The sequence below is a fragment of the Kryptolebias marmoratus genome, linkage group LG16 (genome assembly GCF_001649575.2).
Source record: "Kryptolebias marmoratus isolate JLee-2015 linkage group LG16, ASM164957v2, whole genome shotgun sequence".
Taxonomy (NCBI): domain Eukaryota; kingdom Metazoa; phylum Chordata; class Actinopteri; order Cyprinodontiformes; family Rivulidae; genus Kryptolebias; species Kryptolebias marmoratus.
The window spans coordinates 23,842,819-23,862,269 of NC_051445.1; the positions used below are offsets into that span (position 1 = coordinate 23,842,819).

The 19,451-nt window shown below is 37.7% G+C and overlaps 1 protein-coding gene across 1 annotated transcript in view; it reads right to left on the bottom strand.

Moving 5' to 3' along the window:
• Positions 1-19,451, bottom strand: part of LOC108234188 (furin-like protease kpc-1) — a 237,756-nt gene that overhangs the window by 17,092 nt on the left and 201,213 nt on the right. The window contains exons 14-16 of the mRNA XM_017413192.3: positions 16,273-16,383; positions 15,117-15,210; positions 11,381-11,566 (exon numbers count right to left, since the gene is read on the bottom strand). Of these exons, the coding sequence (XP_017268681.2) occupies positions 11,381-11,566; positions 15,117-15,210; positions 16,273-16,383 (391 nt within the window). The remainder of the gene's footprint in view (positions 1-11,380; positions 11,567-15,116; positions 15,211-16,272; positions 16,384-19,451) is intronic.

Here is a 19,451-nt window from a genome sequence, read left to right on the forward strand (position 1 = left end):
ATTAGGCACAGATTAAAACAAATATATGGAAATTATCGCAAATCCTTAAAACAAAACAAAACAACAATCACAAGAAACTGATTTATAAACCTTAGAGAAAATCTGATCTTGGTCTTGCAAAGCTAGACTCATCTTTTTATATTCTAAGTAGAAACAGTTTGGGGTCCAACTTATTTGATCAATATTGACACATTATTTAGGATGTTATTTTGAGAAAACCTCTAATTCCTGCTAATGAATAGAATAGGGTCTAACAGGATAGGGTAATTAAAAATAAGCAATTAATAAGCACATAAATGTCTAACTTGAATTTGCTAATATTATGTACAAGAAAGTGGTTGATTTGTGTAACAAGAGTGTAATATCAAGAGTGTTACTGTTTCGTAAGACAGAGAGAATAAAAACATCCTCAGTCAGAAGAAATAACAAAGAATGATCTGAATATAAATGATTAGAAATGAAACAGGACAGTGAGTGGGCTCACATTCCAGCGCTGGTTGACAAAATGAGCACCAACATGACTGAATCATACATTTTCTTCCTGTGAAGTTGTGATCTTAATGCTATGACACTTTTCTGTTCAGATATGATCATCATCTTTGATAATTTTGTGCACTTGGAGAGAAAAAAAAATAAATTCAATTAAAAAAAGTAAATGTGTTTAATCCAGGATGGAGAAATACTTTTCTGGGATGCACCTATATAACACTTCACAGAATCTGAAGCAAGTAGAAAAAGTAAAGAATATTTCTGAAGAAACATTGAAAGGTGCCGATTCAGCTTTTTCCTAAAATTCCAGCATAAATCATTTTTCTTCTCTAAAGTCCAAAAGTGATTTAGGATTATTTTTGTAATAATTTAAGCTGTCAAAATGCTGATTTTTAAAATGTATAAACTGTAAATGATGTGTAAAGAGAACTAAGATCAAAAGAAATGTTAAAGCTGCTGCCAGTGGTTCATTAGGGTCACCATAACTGTACACCTGTGTCTGTCACCCCCTGACAGCACTCTTAATAAGACAGACAGACAAGAACATATAAAAAAATTGAGCCTCAAACAGTCTCTGTGTACAAAATAAGTTGTACTGAAAACATTCCCAACAGAAATATCTGGTCATCGTATGTAAATTGTATCTGCAGTGTTTTATGTAGAAAATAAGTTAAAAAAAGACCCTTCACTTTCAGTTTTGAAGAGGAATTTCAGAGCTCAGATACAATGGAAGTCAATGAGAGATTGGGTGTGTTCATCCTGAGCTCTGGGGCACATTTGAAAAAGAAAAAAGAAACGGAAAAAAAAAAAGCACAGGTCTTATACCCGTAAGAGATACACTGGGTCAAAGAAGACAAAATGCCTATGTTTTGATGCATAAACAATATAAAAAGTGTATTGTTTGTGTGAATAAAAAGAACTTGAGAAAGATTAGACGGCTCAAATATCACTGGCTGTCATTACTACACCAATAGCTACACATTCTGTGGTAAAATCTCCACAAATTCTAAAACCTAAATTTTTTATTGCATAAAATGCATGAAAGGTATCACAACACCTGTTCAGTCATATAAAGTCTAACTTTTTGTGACCCATTTAAACTCTGAATGACATTTCTACGGTGAAGTACATCCAAGAGAAATACTCAATTTTCCCAAATACCGTTGTTTTATACAAGTAAATCTATTGCAAGTTTTGTCTACACTGTAAAACATATGGCTTTTAAAAGTCACAGCACACTATTCCCCAAGGAACCACATGTTTTGATGATTTTTTTTGTTTGGACTGCTCTAAAGCTGTGGGAAGAGCAGCAGATCAAATATAGTGACAATAAGAATATTTGTTGAATAATAGTGAGGATACATAAATACTTTTGCAATCATATCTATATTAAGCAAAAATTCCTTAATGAATGTTCTTTTGGACTGAGCTTCTCATAGTGTAATAATAAAAATTTAGCTTGATAAAATTTACATTGGCTCTGTGACGGAGTGGTACCCTGTTAAAACTGTACATCTTCTCTTGCTTCTTAAGTGTGAGGATTTACAAATTGGGTACAGAAAAAGAGTTAAAGTGAGAGAAAATTTATAACATTTTCAGTGCAGGGCAGCTTGAAGTTTTATTATACTAAAAATAACCTGAGTGAAATAAGGAAACAGTCCATATAGAATGATCAAGTTTAATGTCTGTAGTTGTTACGGGATGACTGATTGGTGTCCAAAGGGAAACAGAAAGTTGAGGCAGACGGCTCAGTCTCCCCTCCTGGAATAAACAGAAGCTTCAGCATAAATCTCCCATCCCAAAAAGAAACCTGTGAGTGTTGGCTGAGTGGTGAGATTGAGGCAGTGTCAGATGGGAGGGGAGGAGGACTCTCGCTGTGTGTACATATGTAAAGCAGCAGGGAAGCAGCAGTGTGTCAGACTGAGGCTCTGGCCCAACCTGGGCTCCTCGCTGCTCCCTCCAACACATCAATCATCCAAAACAGGGCCATCATAGCCACGCTGCATGCTGGGAGACACGCGAGCACGGGCGCACGCGCTCTCTGCAGCACGCCTAAACACAAACAACCGAACCAACACACACAGATTCACATGAATACAGACCGTGTACACACATAGTACGAATGTGAAGTGAAAACACACACACACAAGTATAGAGATACAATGACTCAAATGAACACAGAGACAATCACACACATAACAAGTGCTTAATGACACACAAACACATGAAGTGCAAAGTATTCACAGACTCGGGCACACAGGGTCACACTCTCTCTGCCTAACAGTCTCACACAAAGCGCACAAATACACAGAAATAGGTATCCTGAGCCCACAGGGTGCCCTCGCCCCCGACCATCTGTGACGGGTGCCAACACACAGTGGGTGATATTTACATGTAGACCCCCCTCCCCCCCAATTCTGCTTCTCCCTCCACACACACTTTGTTCAGAAAAAAAAAAAGAAAAAGAAATACCCACAAAGGGCCGCTCAGATCGCTTGATCTCCCAAAACTCAATTAACATGCAGATGCATGCAAATATATGCACCTCTAGAAATCCACCTTGGGCCAGAGAGAGTGGGAGAGTGTTTGTGTGTGTGTTTGTGGCTGAAAGCAAGAGTTTGTTTGAATGCAAAAGTGTTTTTGTTTCCACATTAGGCTTTGACAGTGCATCTGCAAAACTTCATACCGCGTGCGAGTTCACCGCTGTTGCGGAAAAGATGCTTACTGGGTCAGAATCAAATTTTAAGTATCGCTTTGCAAAAATAACAAAACTGGAATTTAAATTAAAGGCTAAAGTTTCTCCAAAAGAAGTCATTTTTCACCAGTTTGGACCTGGCACAAGCTCATGTTTACAGTATTTGTTATTAAAAATGTACTTTCAGAATCTTTTAAAGATGAAAAGTGCATAGAGCTCACAGAGTTCAACGCTCTGGAAGAAGAGGATGTAAATAAATCCTGCAGTGTGATTTACTTTAATTTTCAGTAGACAATTTGCAGCAGGTTGTGCCATATTTCCGACCAAAGGAAGCACAAATTAAATTTAGCACTTGAAACTGCTGTGAGAGCTGCTTCCAGGTCACTAATGGGAGAAGGCTGGGTGTTATTAAAAATCAAGGATGAAGTGATAACTAGTGATTGCTGTAGGTGCTGTAAGTTTGCATCTTTTCCCTTTTCGTCTCATTTGCCTCTCAGCTGTGCACTGTCCATGGTCCTGAAACAGACCAGTGAAAAACAGTGAGACATCTGAAGGTGATTAAGCTCCATAACAATTAATGAGGTGGGAAAACAAACAGCATTTTTCTTTGGTCAATGTCTGAATTAACCAGCACAGCTCAGACATTTGCAACTTGGAAAGTGCTAAGCTGGTTATATTTGTAGAAAAAACAATGGACGCTAGTGTCATTAGGAATTAATTCATTCTTAATCATTTTCAATCCCACAGATATTTGTGATGCTTTTTGAAGAACACTTTGGTTCTGTACAGAAATTTGCTGGCTGGTTCGTGTGTTTGTAGATCAGCTCAGGCAAACCCTTACTGTGCGTTTCTTTAACTGCAATTTGATTTGTACAATAAATCTGCTCCTGTAACTTAAAAGGTACTCATTGCAATGTCATGAAGACCAGTTTAAATATAAAAATTAATAAATCATAAACAAAATTTAAACCATTTTTGTGCCTTTGAATAAAAACTTGCAAGCAAAAATTGAGACCGGCTGCCGACTACTATGTGCATTTGTTTACCTACAGAAACAGCCAAAGTGACTGAAAATAGGTCAGCAAAGGTGAAGAGATTATTGGGATCAATTCTTATATATTGGTACCTGTTTACACTCAGATTTGTTGAGTAAAGTATGCACATAAGCTTCAAAAGGATTCAGTTGAGTGCCTTGTTTACAATGAGTGTGGACCCACATTTCAGAATTGTATATCAATATAAGTGGAAAACTACTGGAGTAAAGTCTTTCCAATGGCACCATTTAATGTATTTCAGAATAACCTATCATTGCAAACCATATTTTGAAATGAGTAATTTTAAAGAGTCATTCCACAACCATTTTCTCAGTTTTGTGTTTTTTCACTCTTAGTTCTAACTCACACACTTTGTGGCAGCGATAAAGTAGAATCTGTCACAAAGTTTATTCTAATGTAAAATGGTGATTCTCAGTATTCATTGTGAACAATAAATGGTAAACTTGTGGCTGATAGATGTGGACAGTGATCAGTCGTATATGTACTTGTAGGAGTTTCCATTTCAAAATACAGGAAGGAGAATCTTTAGTGATTCATACAAAGTTATTTACTTTGTACTATGAAACTTACTGTCACCTGGATTATTATTTATTAGGATGCAATAAATATGGTGCAACAACAGAATGAATAGTTCATCAGACTTCCTGTGAATACATTATTCTTACCTAAGGGGAGGAAAAATGAGATGATCTGATCTCTGAAATGTTTTGCAGCTTTAGATGTTTTTGATTTTGTTTATTTTGATTATGTTTAATCTTTTGCTTCACTTTAATGAACGCAAATTAATCTATTAATAGAAAGAAGTATGTTGTCATCTATAAACTTAACTGTGAGTGCAGAGCCTCCTCTGAGAGAAATATAAAGTTTACTAAAGGGCATTGATGCAGCAAATCTACAACATTTCACTTTGACTTCATTTTTCAAATTATTCAAATTAGCCATTTCTTTTCTTAAGTATGTTTCTAAACACCCAATTTTTTTCTAATTGTAATGAAATGGATCAATTAGAACACTGAAAATGTTGAAAAAGGTTTTCTTAAAAAAGAGAAATTATTGCATTTTGTTCACAAACAAACCCTCTTACCAGTGATTAATGCAAGCACAAAAAATCATAAATTACTTTTTTTTTTTTTAAATTTGCAATCCAGTATATTATTGTAATTACATAGTGTGGGCTTAAAGAGCTGTGCTGATTTTTCCTCATGACAGCTGATAAATTAAAAACGAACAGGTAAAAGTTAACACTACTATGCCACAACATCATGACTTTTCACACAAATGCCATTTTTCTCAGAGCTGTCAGAGCTTCAGAGCGATGACTTAATGATTTTACCTTCCTGCAGTGGACCAAAGTTTAGATTTGTTCTGTTTTTTTAGAAGTATCTTATAATAGCACAAACTGCACCATTTCTATTACCTCCAAATGAAAGACACTTATTGATAATGTTTTCCTACAGGCTGTGTGAATGGATTGAAGTGTATAATTGATACAGTATCTGCAGGTTTTTCTTTTATCAGTGAGTCGCTGTGTGTGTTTGGTTTGTGCACTCTGTAGGGCAGACAAGCAGGGAGTGATTCCCTTAGAAGCACCAGGAATGATGATCCTAAACATATGATCAGTCACTCACTGCCAGCAAGCATGGTTGCTTGTTTGTGTGTGTGTTTGCATATGTATGTTTGCATATGTATGTGTGTGTGTGTGTGTCCACAGTGCTTGAGGCTAAATATTGCCATTATATTCTTACAGCACTGCCAGTTGACTAAGTCTCAAAGTCCTCTGGGAGTTAAAGATGTTACTGCTCAAAAGACTGCTGCCACCCTCCTGCTTTCGCACACACATACACACACTAACACACACTAACACACACACCCTCCCTGTGGGCATGTTAGCGTGAAGCCTGTTGGGAAAGAATGGACTAATACATGTGTGTTTATAGTTTTGGTGTGTTTTTCTGTGTTTGCGTGAACAAGACAGAGTTTGTGTGGAAGTGGGGCACAGTAATGACACCCCTCCATCTTCTTCTTTGCAAATCTTTTGTGTTTCACAGCAGAGGGAAAGAAAAATGCTGCCACTCAGAGTTTCTAATTAGAGGAGCCGTTAGTGCATTACACATGCTTGCTCTGAAAGGGGTGGTTCTCCTAATTTACAAAAAGACATTTTTCTCCTCTAACTTTGGCAGAATTTCATAATCTAGGTATTTATTTATTCAGGTTTTACAATAACCAGTACTCTTACTTTGGCCTCCATTTAGACTTAAGAATATAAGAACATACCACACATATTTATTAAGATTAACAATATTTACACCAACAATTTATATCAATATTTTCTAAGAAACAGACTTATTACAGAACTTTTAGAGAGTTTAGCTACATTACAGTGGGATGCAAAAGTGGGATGGCATTCTCTATTATGTTGCCTTAAACCCTGGATCTTAAATAAATTTTCACTTTGACTTTAAGTAAAGAACCAACAGAAAATACTGCCAATTAATAAAATAAAATATGGTGTGTGCAAAACAATTGGGGCTTTGTTTTGAAGCCACAATTGTTACCTTAGATCCCCCTGTGGACAGTTTAGCTGTCAGTTGATTTCAGTATATTGACATATAATATATACATATATATTCTGATAGCTCCCAGAATCAACACCAGTTCAATACCTCTAAGTAGTACAAGTTGCCACCAAACAAGAAACATCATGAAGACCAAGGAATGCTCCACACAGGCCAAAGACAAAGTTGTGAAAAAGTACAGCTCAGGGTTGGGTTTTCAAAATAACAAAATCCAAACTGTGAACATCCTACAGAACACAATTAAATTATGTCAACACAGACCAGGTAAGGAGGGCATTAATCAGAAAAACAAACAAAAGACCAAAGATGACCCTGATGGAGCTTCAGCTCTTCTCCAGGGATGGCAGGATCTGTCCACAGGACCACTAGAAGCTGCACAGAGCTGGGTTGATGAAAGAGCGGCAGGAAAGAGAGATTACTTAAAGAAAAAAAAAAATAAAACAGACCATTTCAAATTCAGCAGAATGTATACTGGAGACTCTACAAGAGAAGCATGGTAGTGGCAGCATTATGCTGCAAGGATGGTTTTCATCAGCAGAAACTGGAAAACTGTTCAAAGTTAAAGGAAAGACGAATGGAGCAAAATATAGAAAAATTCTTGAGGGAAGCAGGACAATGACCCTAAATACTCTGCTGAAACAACACTCCACTGGTTTAGAAGACACAGTTAATGATCTGGATCTGGAATGGTCAAGTTAAAGTCTGGACCTTAACAGTATTCATTCTCAGATTTTCCTTTTTTATTGTGTAATATTTCTTGTTTGTCTTACAATAAAAAAAACTGCGCCTTCAAAGCTGTAGCTATGTCATGTAAGTAAGCCAGAGAGGGAGGGGGGAAGTAAATACATTTGCAACTCCCTCTATCTAAAAGCATACAATGAAGTTTGAACAAAAACAAGTGTGAATCACAAAGTGTCTAAAAAACATTTTTATGTCACAACAACACCTCCATTGGGTTCTATTATTATAATGCAGTAATGGCTTATTAGGGTTATACTTGACAATTTCCTACAGAAATGGGATCCATCCTTTCCGATTGCACTACATGAGGTTCAAAATATTTAAAACACATATAATAAAAATAAAACAGGAAGACACAACTGATCTTTCAAAGATGGCTATGGGACAAGAGAGCAGATGACTGAGGGACAAAAGGGAGGACAAGTACAATACAAATTTAAACTTGTTAATCATATAGGTTCAAATACATGTGTATACATATAGTTTTATAATTTGGTATAGTTTTGGTCTTATTACATACTGCTGTTTGTTAGTTAGTTGTCTTTTCTGCACAAGGTTGCCTTCAGTTTTGTCTCTGATCAGCTGTGAAGGCACAGAGCTGAGATGAGGCGCTGCAGATGGCAGTAGAGGCAGCACAGGGGGGAGCAGACAGAAGAAGAGAGGCAGAGAGAGAGAGAGAGAGAGAGAGAGAGAGAGAGAGAGAGAGAGAGAGAGAGAGAATTTCCAGCTTCAGTCTCCTTCACAGCGCTGGAAGGTCATGAGCCTCGGGCCATAACATTCGCTTTCTTTTCACTTAAAGCTTGTTTTTATTCCTGCAGAACCACAGTGCTCTTTGACAATTGTCATCATTTGATGAATCAATATAGATTCTCCACAGATGTCCCCCCCCCGCCCCCCTGACAACACACTCTTCCATACCCATCCTGTGCTGCCCTTGAGTTTAAAATACTGATCTATCTCAGAGTCCAGTTAAAGTCTGAGTTTAAAGCTTTACCCTTCAGTCTCAGTCCTTCCTGTTTCTTCCTACTACTATCAATTTTATAGGCAATGCTACTCATCTGAAGTCATCTTTTATAGAAGGAGAGAAACTAAAAACTAATAAATTCAACCAAAGATTTCTTTCTTTCTAAGTGTACAGGTTTGAGTTTTTGACACTGTTCTAAGTTCATGTTTTGACGTGTATTCGAAGGTTTGTATATGATAATCCGATGCGAATGCTACTCCGTGTTGTGAGCTTTGCAGTGACTGTTCTTGGCCCTCCGGTAATGAGCAGCGGCGCTGTTATGTGGCTCGTCTTCACGGTGCCTCCTTCCTGTCCCTGCAACACACTGGGTGCTGGTAATTGGTCACAGAGGGGACAGTAAATCTACGCAAGGACGTGGGAGAGACACAGTGACAAAAAGGCACAGATAGAAAGGAAGAGTGTGTGTGTTCGTGTTTGTGTGTGAGTGTTGCAGGAAGAGGTAGGAGATAGAGGACAGGGGGTGGTTGTCTTTCATCTTCACAGCTTTTTCTTTAGAAACCTCCAAGTGTTTACAAGGACTGATGCCTATTTGCACACACACAAAAACTCATACTTACACAGCCAGTGCCCTCCTTCCCCCCACAGCCCCCCACAACCCGTCGATTCTACTGCTACCACCCACTCATATACAGTAAATGACCTGAGCACGCTACAGTCTGTGGGTATGGATTGTAATCAGACGTCGGCAGCATTGTGTCTGTCAAACCCGGCCAAGGTTACTTAACCTTCCAGTCTTAATTTCCCTTCCATTTTAGCTCCTTCCTCCATATCAAACATCAGCACATCTATGGGAGTCAAAAAGGAAAAAAAAAAAAAAGGAAAAGAAGAGTGCGGGAAGGAAAATGAAGATTGCCATGCTTGGCTGAAGCTCGAAGATGAAAGTAGAGGATGATTCACTTTGCTATTGCAAAATGAACTGAACCAAGCTGAGCTGTGCTGTGCTGGGCTATTTTTAAACTTCTATAAACTGGGAGAAGACAACGTGAAGCAGAGAAAATCAGTTCTATATCATGAAAGAAGGTATGTGGAACATGGTCTATAGGAGAGCATATAAAAATTTGAAAACTTAAGAAAAATGTGAAGGGTTTCAATCCCCGAAATTCCAACATACATTTACTTTCTTCTTTAAAGCCCAATAGTAGTTTGGTACTTTCTTTTGTATTAATCTAAGCTGACAACATGACAACATTATGATGTTCCAAAACTTTTATAAGAAGAGTAAATAGAATTAAACTGAAAAATAATGTTAAATGTGATGGAAGTCAATGGAAGCCTGGTTGTGTGTTCTCTGTATTCTGAGGGGATTTGACAGAAAATCATACGTTCTAACAAAAATGTTTGGCGACAAAACTATGTCTACATCAGGGTCATTGTCTTCTGTGGCATCAATTTTTTTCTGTTTCACTAATGAGCTATAATAGGCAATGGCATTACATTATGAAACAATAGGACATCAGGGTCCAAATACACTGAAAGTTAAAGTACTGGAAGTAATGGAAAAAGACAGCAGAGGTGTTGATCATCTAAAAAACTACTTCAGCGTGAAACCTTTTGGATTGTTTGACTGAAAGCAACAACATATCCTGGACTCAATGATGAAATAAACTTTTTTCAATTCCTGTGACAAACCTAATGTGTGCTATAAGAATCACAGAAATAGAAAATGTTCAGTCATGTATTTTTGTTTGTTTTTTTCTTCTGTTTTAGTTGTTTTGTCATTTTTGATTCACTTCTTTTCTCTTTCCGCATATTACTGTGAATGATATGATGTCATTTCCTTTAATTAATGCCTTTCAGCTCACTCATTGGTGAAAGGTTGTTTTAAGAATCTGCTCAAGAGTGAAACACAGAACAAGTGTGTATGCCACAGAAGACAATGACCCTGATGCAGATGAGATTTGGTTGTATTTGTTTGTTTTATTTTTACATTTTTGCCATGTAAAATAAATACATTTTAAATATTGTTTCCACAAACTCCATAGGGTGCCTTCAACTTTTATCTGTTGGGCTCATTGCTTTTTTGTTTCTTTCATACCCTTAAATATCCTCTTTCTTTTTTCTTTTTTTTTACTTAATTTTTACTTTTTACCTGTTTTTAACTTAATGTTTGCAACAAACAAAATATTGTGAAATATTGGAGTTTTGTAGCTCCTTTTGGAGCTACAAAACTCCAAAAGGGCTGGGCTTTCTCACTCATTTAGCCAAAATCCCATTGTTGTTTTTTATTTTTTTAAATTGTGTCTACACTATACAATGTACTGCCAACCAGTTGTCATACCACACAATTCCTGATCAAGCTGCATGTTTTGTTGTATTTTTGGTATGGCTTTTCCAAAACTATAGAAGGAATCAAAAAGTGTGATGGAAACAGCAGAATAACAGTAGAATAGTAATAAGTGTGCATTGGCAACTATAATTATAACATTCACAATGCCAAGAAGATTCTTTTGGCGCATTTTAGTCTCTTGGTGAGTGATCAGTGGACACTTACTTTTTCATTGGAAAGTTACATGAAAAAAACCCAAACAATAATGTACACTCAAAATTTATACAATCAACACTGAATTATTGTTTTCCCCACTAAATATAATCAACCAGTAAGTGTATAAATGTCACTGATAATTATAAGACAAACATAGCGGCTGCACAGGGCAGCAGTATGAGAAACACCTCTTGGTGACAAAAATGGTGATAAAATAATATTTGATAGTTGTTTTCTGCTAAGCAGCTAATAGGACTCAAAATGACATGATGCACACATGAAACAGTATACCTAATGATCACAGTGATTCTCTCTGACCTTGAGGGTCCACAGGCCTCGTGGCTGCTCCCCCCAACAGTGCACCGTCATCAGGGTCCAGTTCTTTAGGCCAGCAGCGGAGGCATCATTGGGTCGTGTGTCCAACAACAGAGATACTGTGCCACCTGGAGATTCCACACTTATGGAGAGGTCACCGCGACACACTGCGTTAATACTCACTCTCACCTGATGAGAAACAGGTGGCAAGAGGCAGGAGAGGGGAGAGGTGTGAACAAAGCATTAGCTGTGGGAGAAAAATTGGTGGAAAGAAATCAGAATATCTTTAAATATGTTATCTTTTGTTAACAATTACAACTTCACATCTGATCTGTGCAATATCACCAAATCAGATGTTTGTCAGGTGAAAAGAATAACTTCTGTAGTTGTGGAAAAAAGTTTGACTTCATATTAATATATTTGACTTCATATTAGTGTCTTTTTAAAACTGTGTTAATTTTTCATTAAGTTATGATACCTTTTAAAACAACGCAGTAAACTAAAGAAATAAAATTGGCATTGACTTGTTGATCATAAGATTGACACGCCCTAAAACATTTCTTGTTTCACTCATAAACAAAGTGAGACTCATACCAATAATTTTAACTATTTAATAACAGGAAATCAGAAAGCCAAGAACACAATCAGAAAGGTCAGACGCCCCAAAGAAGTTGACATCAGTCTTGTTTCCAGTGAGATGAAGAAAGCTTAGATTCTTCCATGCCTTCATGTCAGTTAGACAGTTTAATAAAGGTTTTTTTTTTAAATCCTGCCTTATAAGTGGAGTTTTCACATTTTTCTATCAGATTTATCACAAACCAATTGCTCTGACATCAATAATAAAAGAGTAATTTCAAAAAATGGGACTCTACAAACCAGTGTGTTATGTCACATCTACTCCATACATACATACTGCTTCTAGTCTTTACATAAATTATAATCAGGGAGAGAGTCTAGAGGGGCTGTAATAACAAATCTGACAACTTAACATGAAAAAAAAATAGCAAAGTGTTTCTGCTCCTGCTCAGTTTAATTACACACAATATAACAAAACTAATCCATCCATCCATCCATCCATCCATCCATCCATCCATCCATCAAACCATCCATCCATCCATCCATCCATCCATCCATCCATCCATCCATCCATCCATCCATCCATCAACGTTCAGCCCCTCTAGGATGATCCCATGGTATTCCCAGAGAGGATACATAATCCCTCCAACAAGTTCTCACCTCTGACCCCACACGAGCATCCCACCTTTTTCCATTTGTGAAAAACAAAACAAAAATGTTAAATTATGAGCTTTTAAAACAAATGAAAAAACTCCCAACATATTTCTGATAGATTGCACATGTTAACTATGGATTAGGCTTGGTCACCTCTCTATTTTACCAGTCCTCTCTTGGTTCATCTTTAACAGAAAAACATGAACCTGACAAGAATCCTTTCAATTCAATCTCAGCAACACGGCTAACATACATGTCTGTGAAAATGACAAACTATGATTCTGATTTGGGGATCGATTAAATAATGGATGAACAAAGAAAATAGTTTCCTTCTGATAAAACCATCTGGAGCAGTTTTGGAAACATAGAAAGGTAAAGCTAACGTACAGTGTGTCCCACAGATTACATCTAAATCAGTTTGGTCCAGTCTGAGGTTCTGAACGTGCCAAACACATGGACGTGGCAAGGATGTGCACAAAGAAAAAGCAGGTAAGGAGAGCAGGGGAGAGAGAAGACACTGACAAAACTGGCTGAGGGGAATATTAGCTAAATGATTTAGATAAACTCATACCCCCCCTCACACCCCCACCCTCACTACCAGCACCCAGTAAACACCCTCCCTGTCCCTGTTCATCACAAGCAGCACATCTGGTGTGACAATGGCACATCGCAGAGAAAGCCGCCAAGCTGCAAAAAGACTGACAGCCTGCTCCTGTTTACGGCACGTTACCACGGCAACACGTCCATCAATCACACCTCGCAGCGATGGCCTGACCCACGCTTTCTGCCAGGGAGCAGAGCCGCAAAGATGAAGCCTTTTCAATTTACATGCTGACACACTCCCTCTCCCTCTCTCTCTCTGCTCGCTCTTTCACAAGTACACAAACTCACAAACACAGACGACTCCAAATGTGCACAAACACACACGTATGCCTGCTGTCACAATCAAACATAAACACATTTGCATGTATGCGGCTGCGCTCAAGAAAACACGGTTTTGCCATTTTCTGCAAATGACACTGCCAACACATTACACGTCGCAGTAGGATCCTTTTTTTATCTTCTATTCTCAGATACAGCGCATGACAGAGAAACATAACAATTTGTATGACATCTTCAAGCCTCCCCGCGTGCTCGCAGAAGTTAAGTTTTGAAAGCACTTCTGCTAGATTTGTACGTTTTCAAGGGCAACGTGAACACCGAAAGGCTGTAAGAACAGATTTGCAACAAAACAATACAGTTTAGGACATACGGTAGTTTTCTAACTGATGCTTAAAAATAGACTTTTGTTCTGTGTTTTGTGTTTCAGGGAAAAGTTAACATTTTAGTGAAAAAAAAAAAACTATTTAATTTCTTGCTGAAAGTTGGATGAAAAGGGTGATCTTATCTCCGATCGTATCACAGGAGCTGCATCAGGTTAAGTTTATTGAAGCTTGAAGGCGAGATAAGGAGAAGCAGGTATTTCGTCTCAGTCCAAAAGATATAAAATCTACGTGCTTGCCCCTCTAAACTTCACTGATTCATCTTTCACATCCTTTTTGTTTATTCTGAACAAAAACACCAAGCTCTGTCTCAACCAGGAGCTTAAAAGAGTCAGACCAGCTGGTTTAGAGGGTTTTATGAGATGTGAACTAGTTTAACGCTGTAACTTAACACTGGATTTCATATCAATTTTTTTCAAAGACTGACAAAAAACAAATCACTGTACTTACTAAAACCTTTATAAACCTCAACATAGAGTGAGTGAAGACAAAGTTATTATTATTTTATTTGCAGATACATTACATTTTTTAATGGTTTATGCAAAAATAAACAGACCAGAAAAATAAATAAGTAAAGATCCAACATTTCTTGAAAGAATGGATCATGTGAGATCTTGCCTGATCTATTAGCACTTAAAGTATGTTTAAAATGACTCTTTTCTACTACTAAACCAAACTTTAGGTCAAAATCTGTAACACTGATTGAGTTACAGCCATTTATGTGTTTTTTAGGGTGGGTTACCTGTGACAGCCTTCTTAAACAAGGTTGACTTCAAATATTAATCAAATGTAGATGCCTATCCAGTGATTGCTTTGTCAAAATTTCATTAAACTCTGTCCAGTGGTTCACAAGATATTTTGCTAACAGACAAACTGGGGTGACTCCTACAGTTGTACCAAAGTTTAAAGCAAAGATCTCTTCCAATGTGTAGCACTTAAAGTATGCATAGGGGATGACATTTAGTTATAACCACAACACATTTTAGCTCAATATCTGCAAAACTGACTGCGTCACAGCCATTTTTGCATTTTCTAAATTCTATTACTTGTGGCAGCCATCTTGAATTGGGTTGACTTCAAAGGTTAATTGGTTGTAGATGTGCATCCACTCATTAATTTCTGAGACTTTCAATAAAATTTGTTCAGTGGTTCATGAAGAACTTTGCTAATACAACAGGCAAACACACACAAGCAAAAACATAATTGCCCGCTCTTTACCTATTGGTGGTGGGTGATGAGAAACCTACCTGCACATGCTCCAGAGTGTTGACCTCATAAGACTTCCCTTTGCATCCCTCTGACTGGATACTGATCGTCACTTGGTCTCCAGGAGAAAGAAATCTTCCGGACGATAAAAACAATAATAAATCCAGAACTTCTGTTAGTCAAACTGTTTCCTCGCAGGCTCGTTGCACAGTGTGAACACACAAATAAAGCTGTGACAGGACAGCTAAAGAGAAGTAAAAAAAAAATGTTGTGATAATATTTTTGTTGGTGGCAAAGAATTAAATTACAAAATGATAAAAGACAGAATTGGAGATTATCATGCAACACAAATCTGTGACAGCAATAAAAAAAAACATAGTTATGCAGGTTTAATGACCATTTTATGTGCAGTTAAAATATTAAAGGCCTAGCAATATCACATATCACCTGCTGCCTTTTATGACAGAAGTGTATATAAGAATGTATACAAGAATAAGTTATAGCCTCTGTGGTCAAACCTTGTAAATGACGATAGACACAATATGTTGCGATCTTGTGAGAGCTGCACTCAAAGTTTGTGTAGAGGATGACTTTTCGGTCAATATCTAAAAATTTTAAGTTCTACCCATGTTTGTGTTGCCTACAGTTGATTAACTATGGCTATTTTGTTACCACCACAGACAGTGTAGATTATACTGGTTAAAGGCAGTTTGAAGCAAAAATGTTTTGTAATCAGTTAGCGCTCAGTGTTCAGGATATGTAGAGAGGATTGATCTCAGCTACCATGACACCACATTTTAGCTAAATGTGTGTAAAAATGGTTTAGTGATAGCCATTTTTGTGTTTCCTAATTTCACTTTGCTGCAGTGGCCATCTTGAATTGGATCAACTCCAAAAGTTGATCAGTTGTAAAATAGACCACCGCTGATTTTTTTTTTTGAAAGTTTCAATAAACTCCATTCAGTGATTCAAGAAAAAAGTTTGCTAACTACTATTGCACTAAATCTTAGTACAAAATATGTGTTTTCTGAAGTTTCTTAGCCGTGGCAGCTGTTTTGATTGGGGTTGACTCCAAACGTTAATCAGCTGCAGATGTCCGTCTCACAATCCTGAGCATTTATTAAAATCTATCCAGTAGCTGATGACCTATTTTGCCAACATGAAAGACAAACAAATGACAAGCAGACTTTTTTTTACCTGGCAGAGTGAAATGTGACCTCCTGTGTGCACTTCCTCTGTGGCGCAACACTGTGGAAAAGTGCGGCCTGCTGTACTATCAACCCAGCGTCCAACAATCCAAAGCCGTACCTGCAACAAGCAGAAAGAACACACTTCATTTTGTGTGTTTGTGTTCAACACATCCATGGTGTTGCATTTACATCTTCACATACATGTGCTGCAGGAGCAGACAAAGTGCTAATGGCTCCAAACACAAGGAGGCAACAAGTCAGTGACAAAGGCGATGTTGTCCTCTGACACAATCACTTCCTGCTGTCTGGGCTGCTGTTTGTGCTGCCTGTAATTGTCTGGAGGATTGATTCGGAGCAATGTTCCATCTCGCTGACTGTAATCAAGCCTCATTATTCATTCTTTACCACCCCAATTTTGCTGGAGACACAATGGGCGACCTTTAAGCAGCGCCTCTGCCTGGTGACTGTATGACCACTGCCTGATCATCCTCTCATTTCCACTTTACTAATCATCACTTTCCAACAATCTTCTATCATTTTCCCTCCTTGCCCCGTCTTTTCCAGCAAACATCTCGATATTTAGAGTTCACTTTAAAATCCCCTCCACTCTCCTTCATCAGACCAAAATATCTGCTCCATATCTCAATGAAGCTGAAATCACAGTTCCAATAAGTTCCTCCTTAATATTCTGTCAAATCTTTCATTTTTGTACAACTTCTCTCATTAATTCCCTTTTTAGGTAAAATAGCAGTCTTCAGACTGAGTAACAAGGCCATAACAATCTTCATCTCCTCTCCCCTTTTGGAAATTCAGAGGGAGTAACAAACAGCTAATTTCTGCCATTATTGCCATTCAGACTGTGTGCCGTTAATCTGCAATAAGTGAAATTCATTATCCTGATGAAGGGGTCTCTTGGAGCAGTGAAGAGTAGACAGAGATGGGAGAAAGATGAGCGTGGATCAATAACTCAATCTGTTGCCCTGCATGGGGCTCTATCAGCTCTGTCTCAGACTGTCAGTGCATCTGCGGAGGAGATGCTGGAGCTGCAGCCCACACCGTCGCCCTCCTCACAGCACGCTGTGCAATCAATGGACACAATCTAATCAGCCACTATCACCACCAATGACTTTTAGCATGTAGAGGGCCCAGAATAATGGCATTAGGCAGATGGGTGTGCAGGGTTAAAGTGTGCAGTGTAAGTTCAAGGGCATTCAGGGGTTTGTACGGCCAAAGCAGACTGACAACAGGTGGAGAGGTGGATAAAAGTGCTTTTTATGTCAAGAGTGTAACAAGTTAACATAAGAAAAAACTGAAAGCAGGCAATCTTCAGTAAATCAAAAAACATTTTCCAAGAACTTGAAGATCTGTTGTTTCCTCAAAGTTGTAATAACAATAAATGTGTAATTTACAGCTTTCATCAATTTCTGTGGTCAGGACCAGGAGGGAAACCCAGACATCTTTTTCCACACATCCTTCTGGGTGATCGCAAGGCTATAAAGAATACAAGTTCCCTCCAGCGAGTTCTGGATCTGCCCCAGTCTTCTAGGAGTGCGACACTCCAAGAAAACCTCCAGAAGGAGGCACCCAGGAGGCATCCTGATCAGATGATCAAACCACCTCAGCTGACTCCTTTCAGTGCAGAGGAGCAGTGGCTCTACTCTGAGCTCCCCATGGATGACTGAGCTCCTCACTTTATCTCCTCCACCAGATGAAAATGATTTCAGTCACTTGTATCTAGGATTTCATTCTTTCAACCATGATCCATACCTCATGATCATAGTTAAGGATTGAAATGTAGATGGACAAGTAAATTGAAATCTTTCCTCATCATGAAAGACCAAAACAATGTCCTCCTTACTGGCAAGACCAGATAGTCTTTAGAAATGACCCTGGTATCTCATACTCCTAGGGGGAGAAAAGGGACATTCTGGAGAAGACTTATGCCATGGAGTGCATGTACTTTCTCCAGATATACAAAACATATGCAGACTGGACAGTAAAACTCCTATGACCCCCTTAGCAACCCCTCAAAAGTGAAGATCTAGTCCAGTAGTCTACTGGTCCACAGCCAGGGAACCACACTGCTCCTCCTGAATCATTTGGAGTTTCACTTTAAACACTCTGGAGTAAACCTTCCCGGGGAGGCTGAGAAGTGACATGACTCTTAAAGCTTTTAGAGTTTTATAAACTGAAGACAAAAATAAAATGTAATGTCAGAGTGTCATGGTTCAGTTTGTAGTGAAAAAGTAAGGCTGGTTCAACTAAAAGATCCTTGAGTTTTAAGGCTCATTAGATAAGAAAACACAACACGGTGTTTTATGATGCTTCCAGACAGAATTTTACAGCTCAGACAAGTTATTATTGCATCCGTTTGTTTACCTTTTACAACAAACACAATTAAAACAGGAGAGATCTGGCACAGAGGCTACAATGTAAACAGAGAATTACGGTTTCACATAAAGACTCAGTCCAAATGTTTAGACACAACTACTTATTTAAAATGAATTAGGAAGTGGATCAAGACTTTTCTTTTCCACACATCACATTTAAACAAGTGAATTATATTAGGGGTATAATTCACAATGTTATCACAATGAAATGGAAGCAAATGGATTTAACAGTTTTAAGATCACCTTGTTTATCACCCTGTTCACCCCCCATGTTTTTCTACACATTATCAGGAAAGCTGGACCTCACTGCTTATAACTGGTGGGAATAACCTCACAATATGATCTGATAAAAACAATTGTGCAATAAGTAATTATCTGCTAGACATTCCGTAAATGAAAATTGAAGTAAAATGCCAGTGAAATGGTAAATTATTAAACATTTTTGACACTAATTTGTTCATGTGCTTTTAAACATGTAAAATTTTGAAACTTTTAGAAAACACCACAGTTCTGCATTGGAGAACAGATTTTAGTTTCAACTTTCTCCTTTTTAGCCATGATGTAGTGATGCAGATTGCACAAAAATCTGTTCAGAATGCATCATTTTGATCCATATACAGGTGCTGGTCATAAAATTAGAATATCATGAAAAAGTAGATTGAGTAATTCCATTTAAAAAGTGAAACTTGTATATTATATTCATACATTACATACAAACTCATATATTTCAAATGTTTATTTCGTTTAATTTTGATGATTACAAATGACAACAAATGAAAATCTCAAATTCATCATA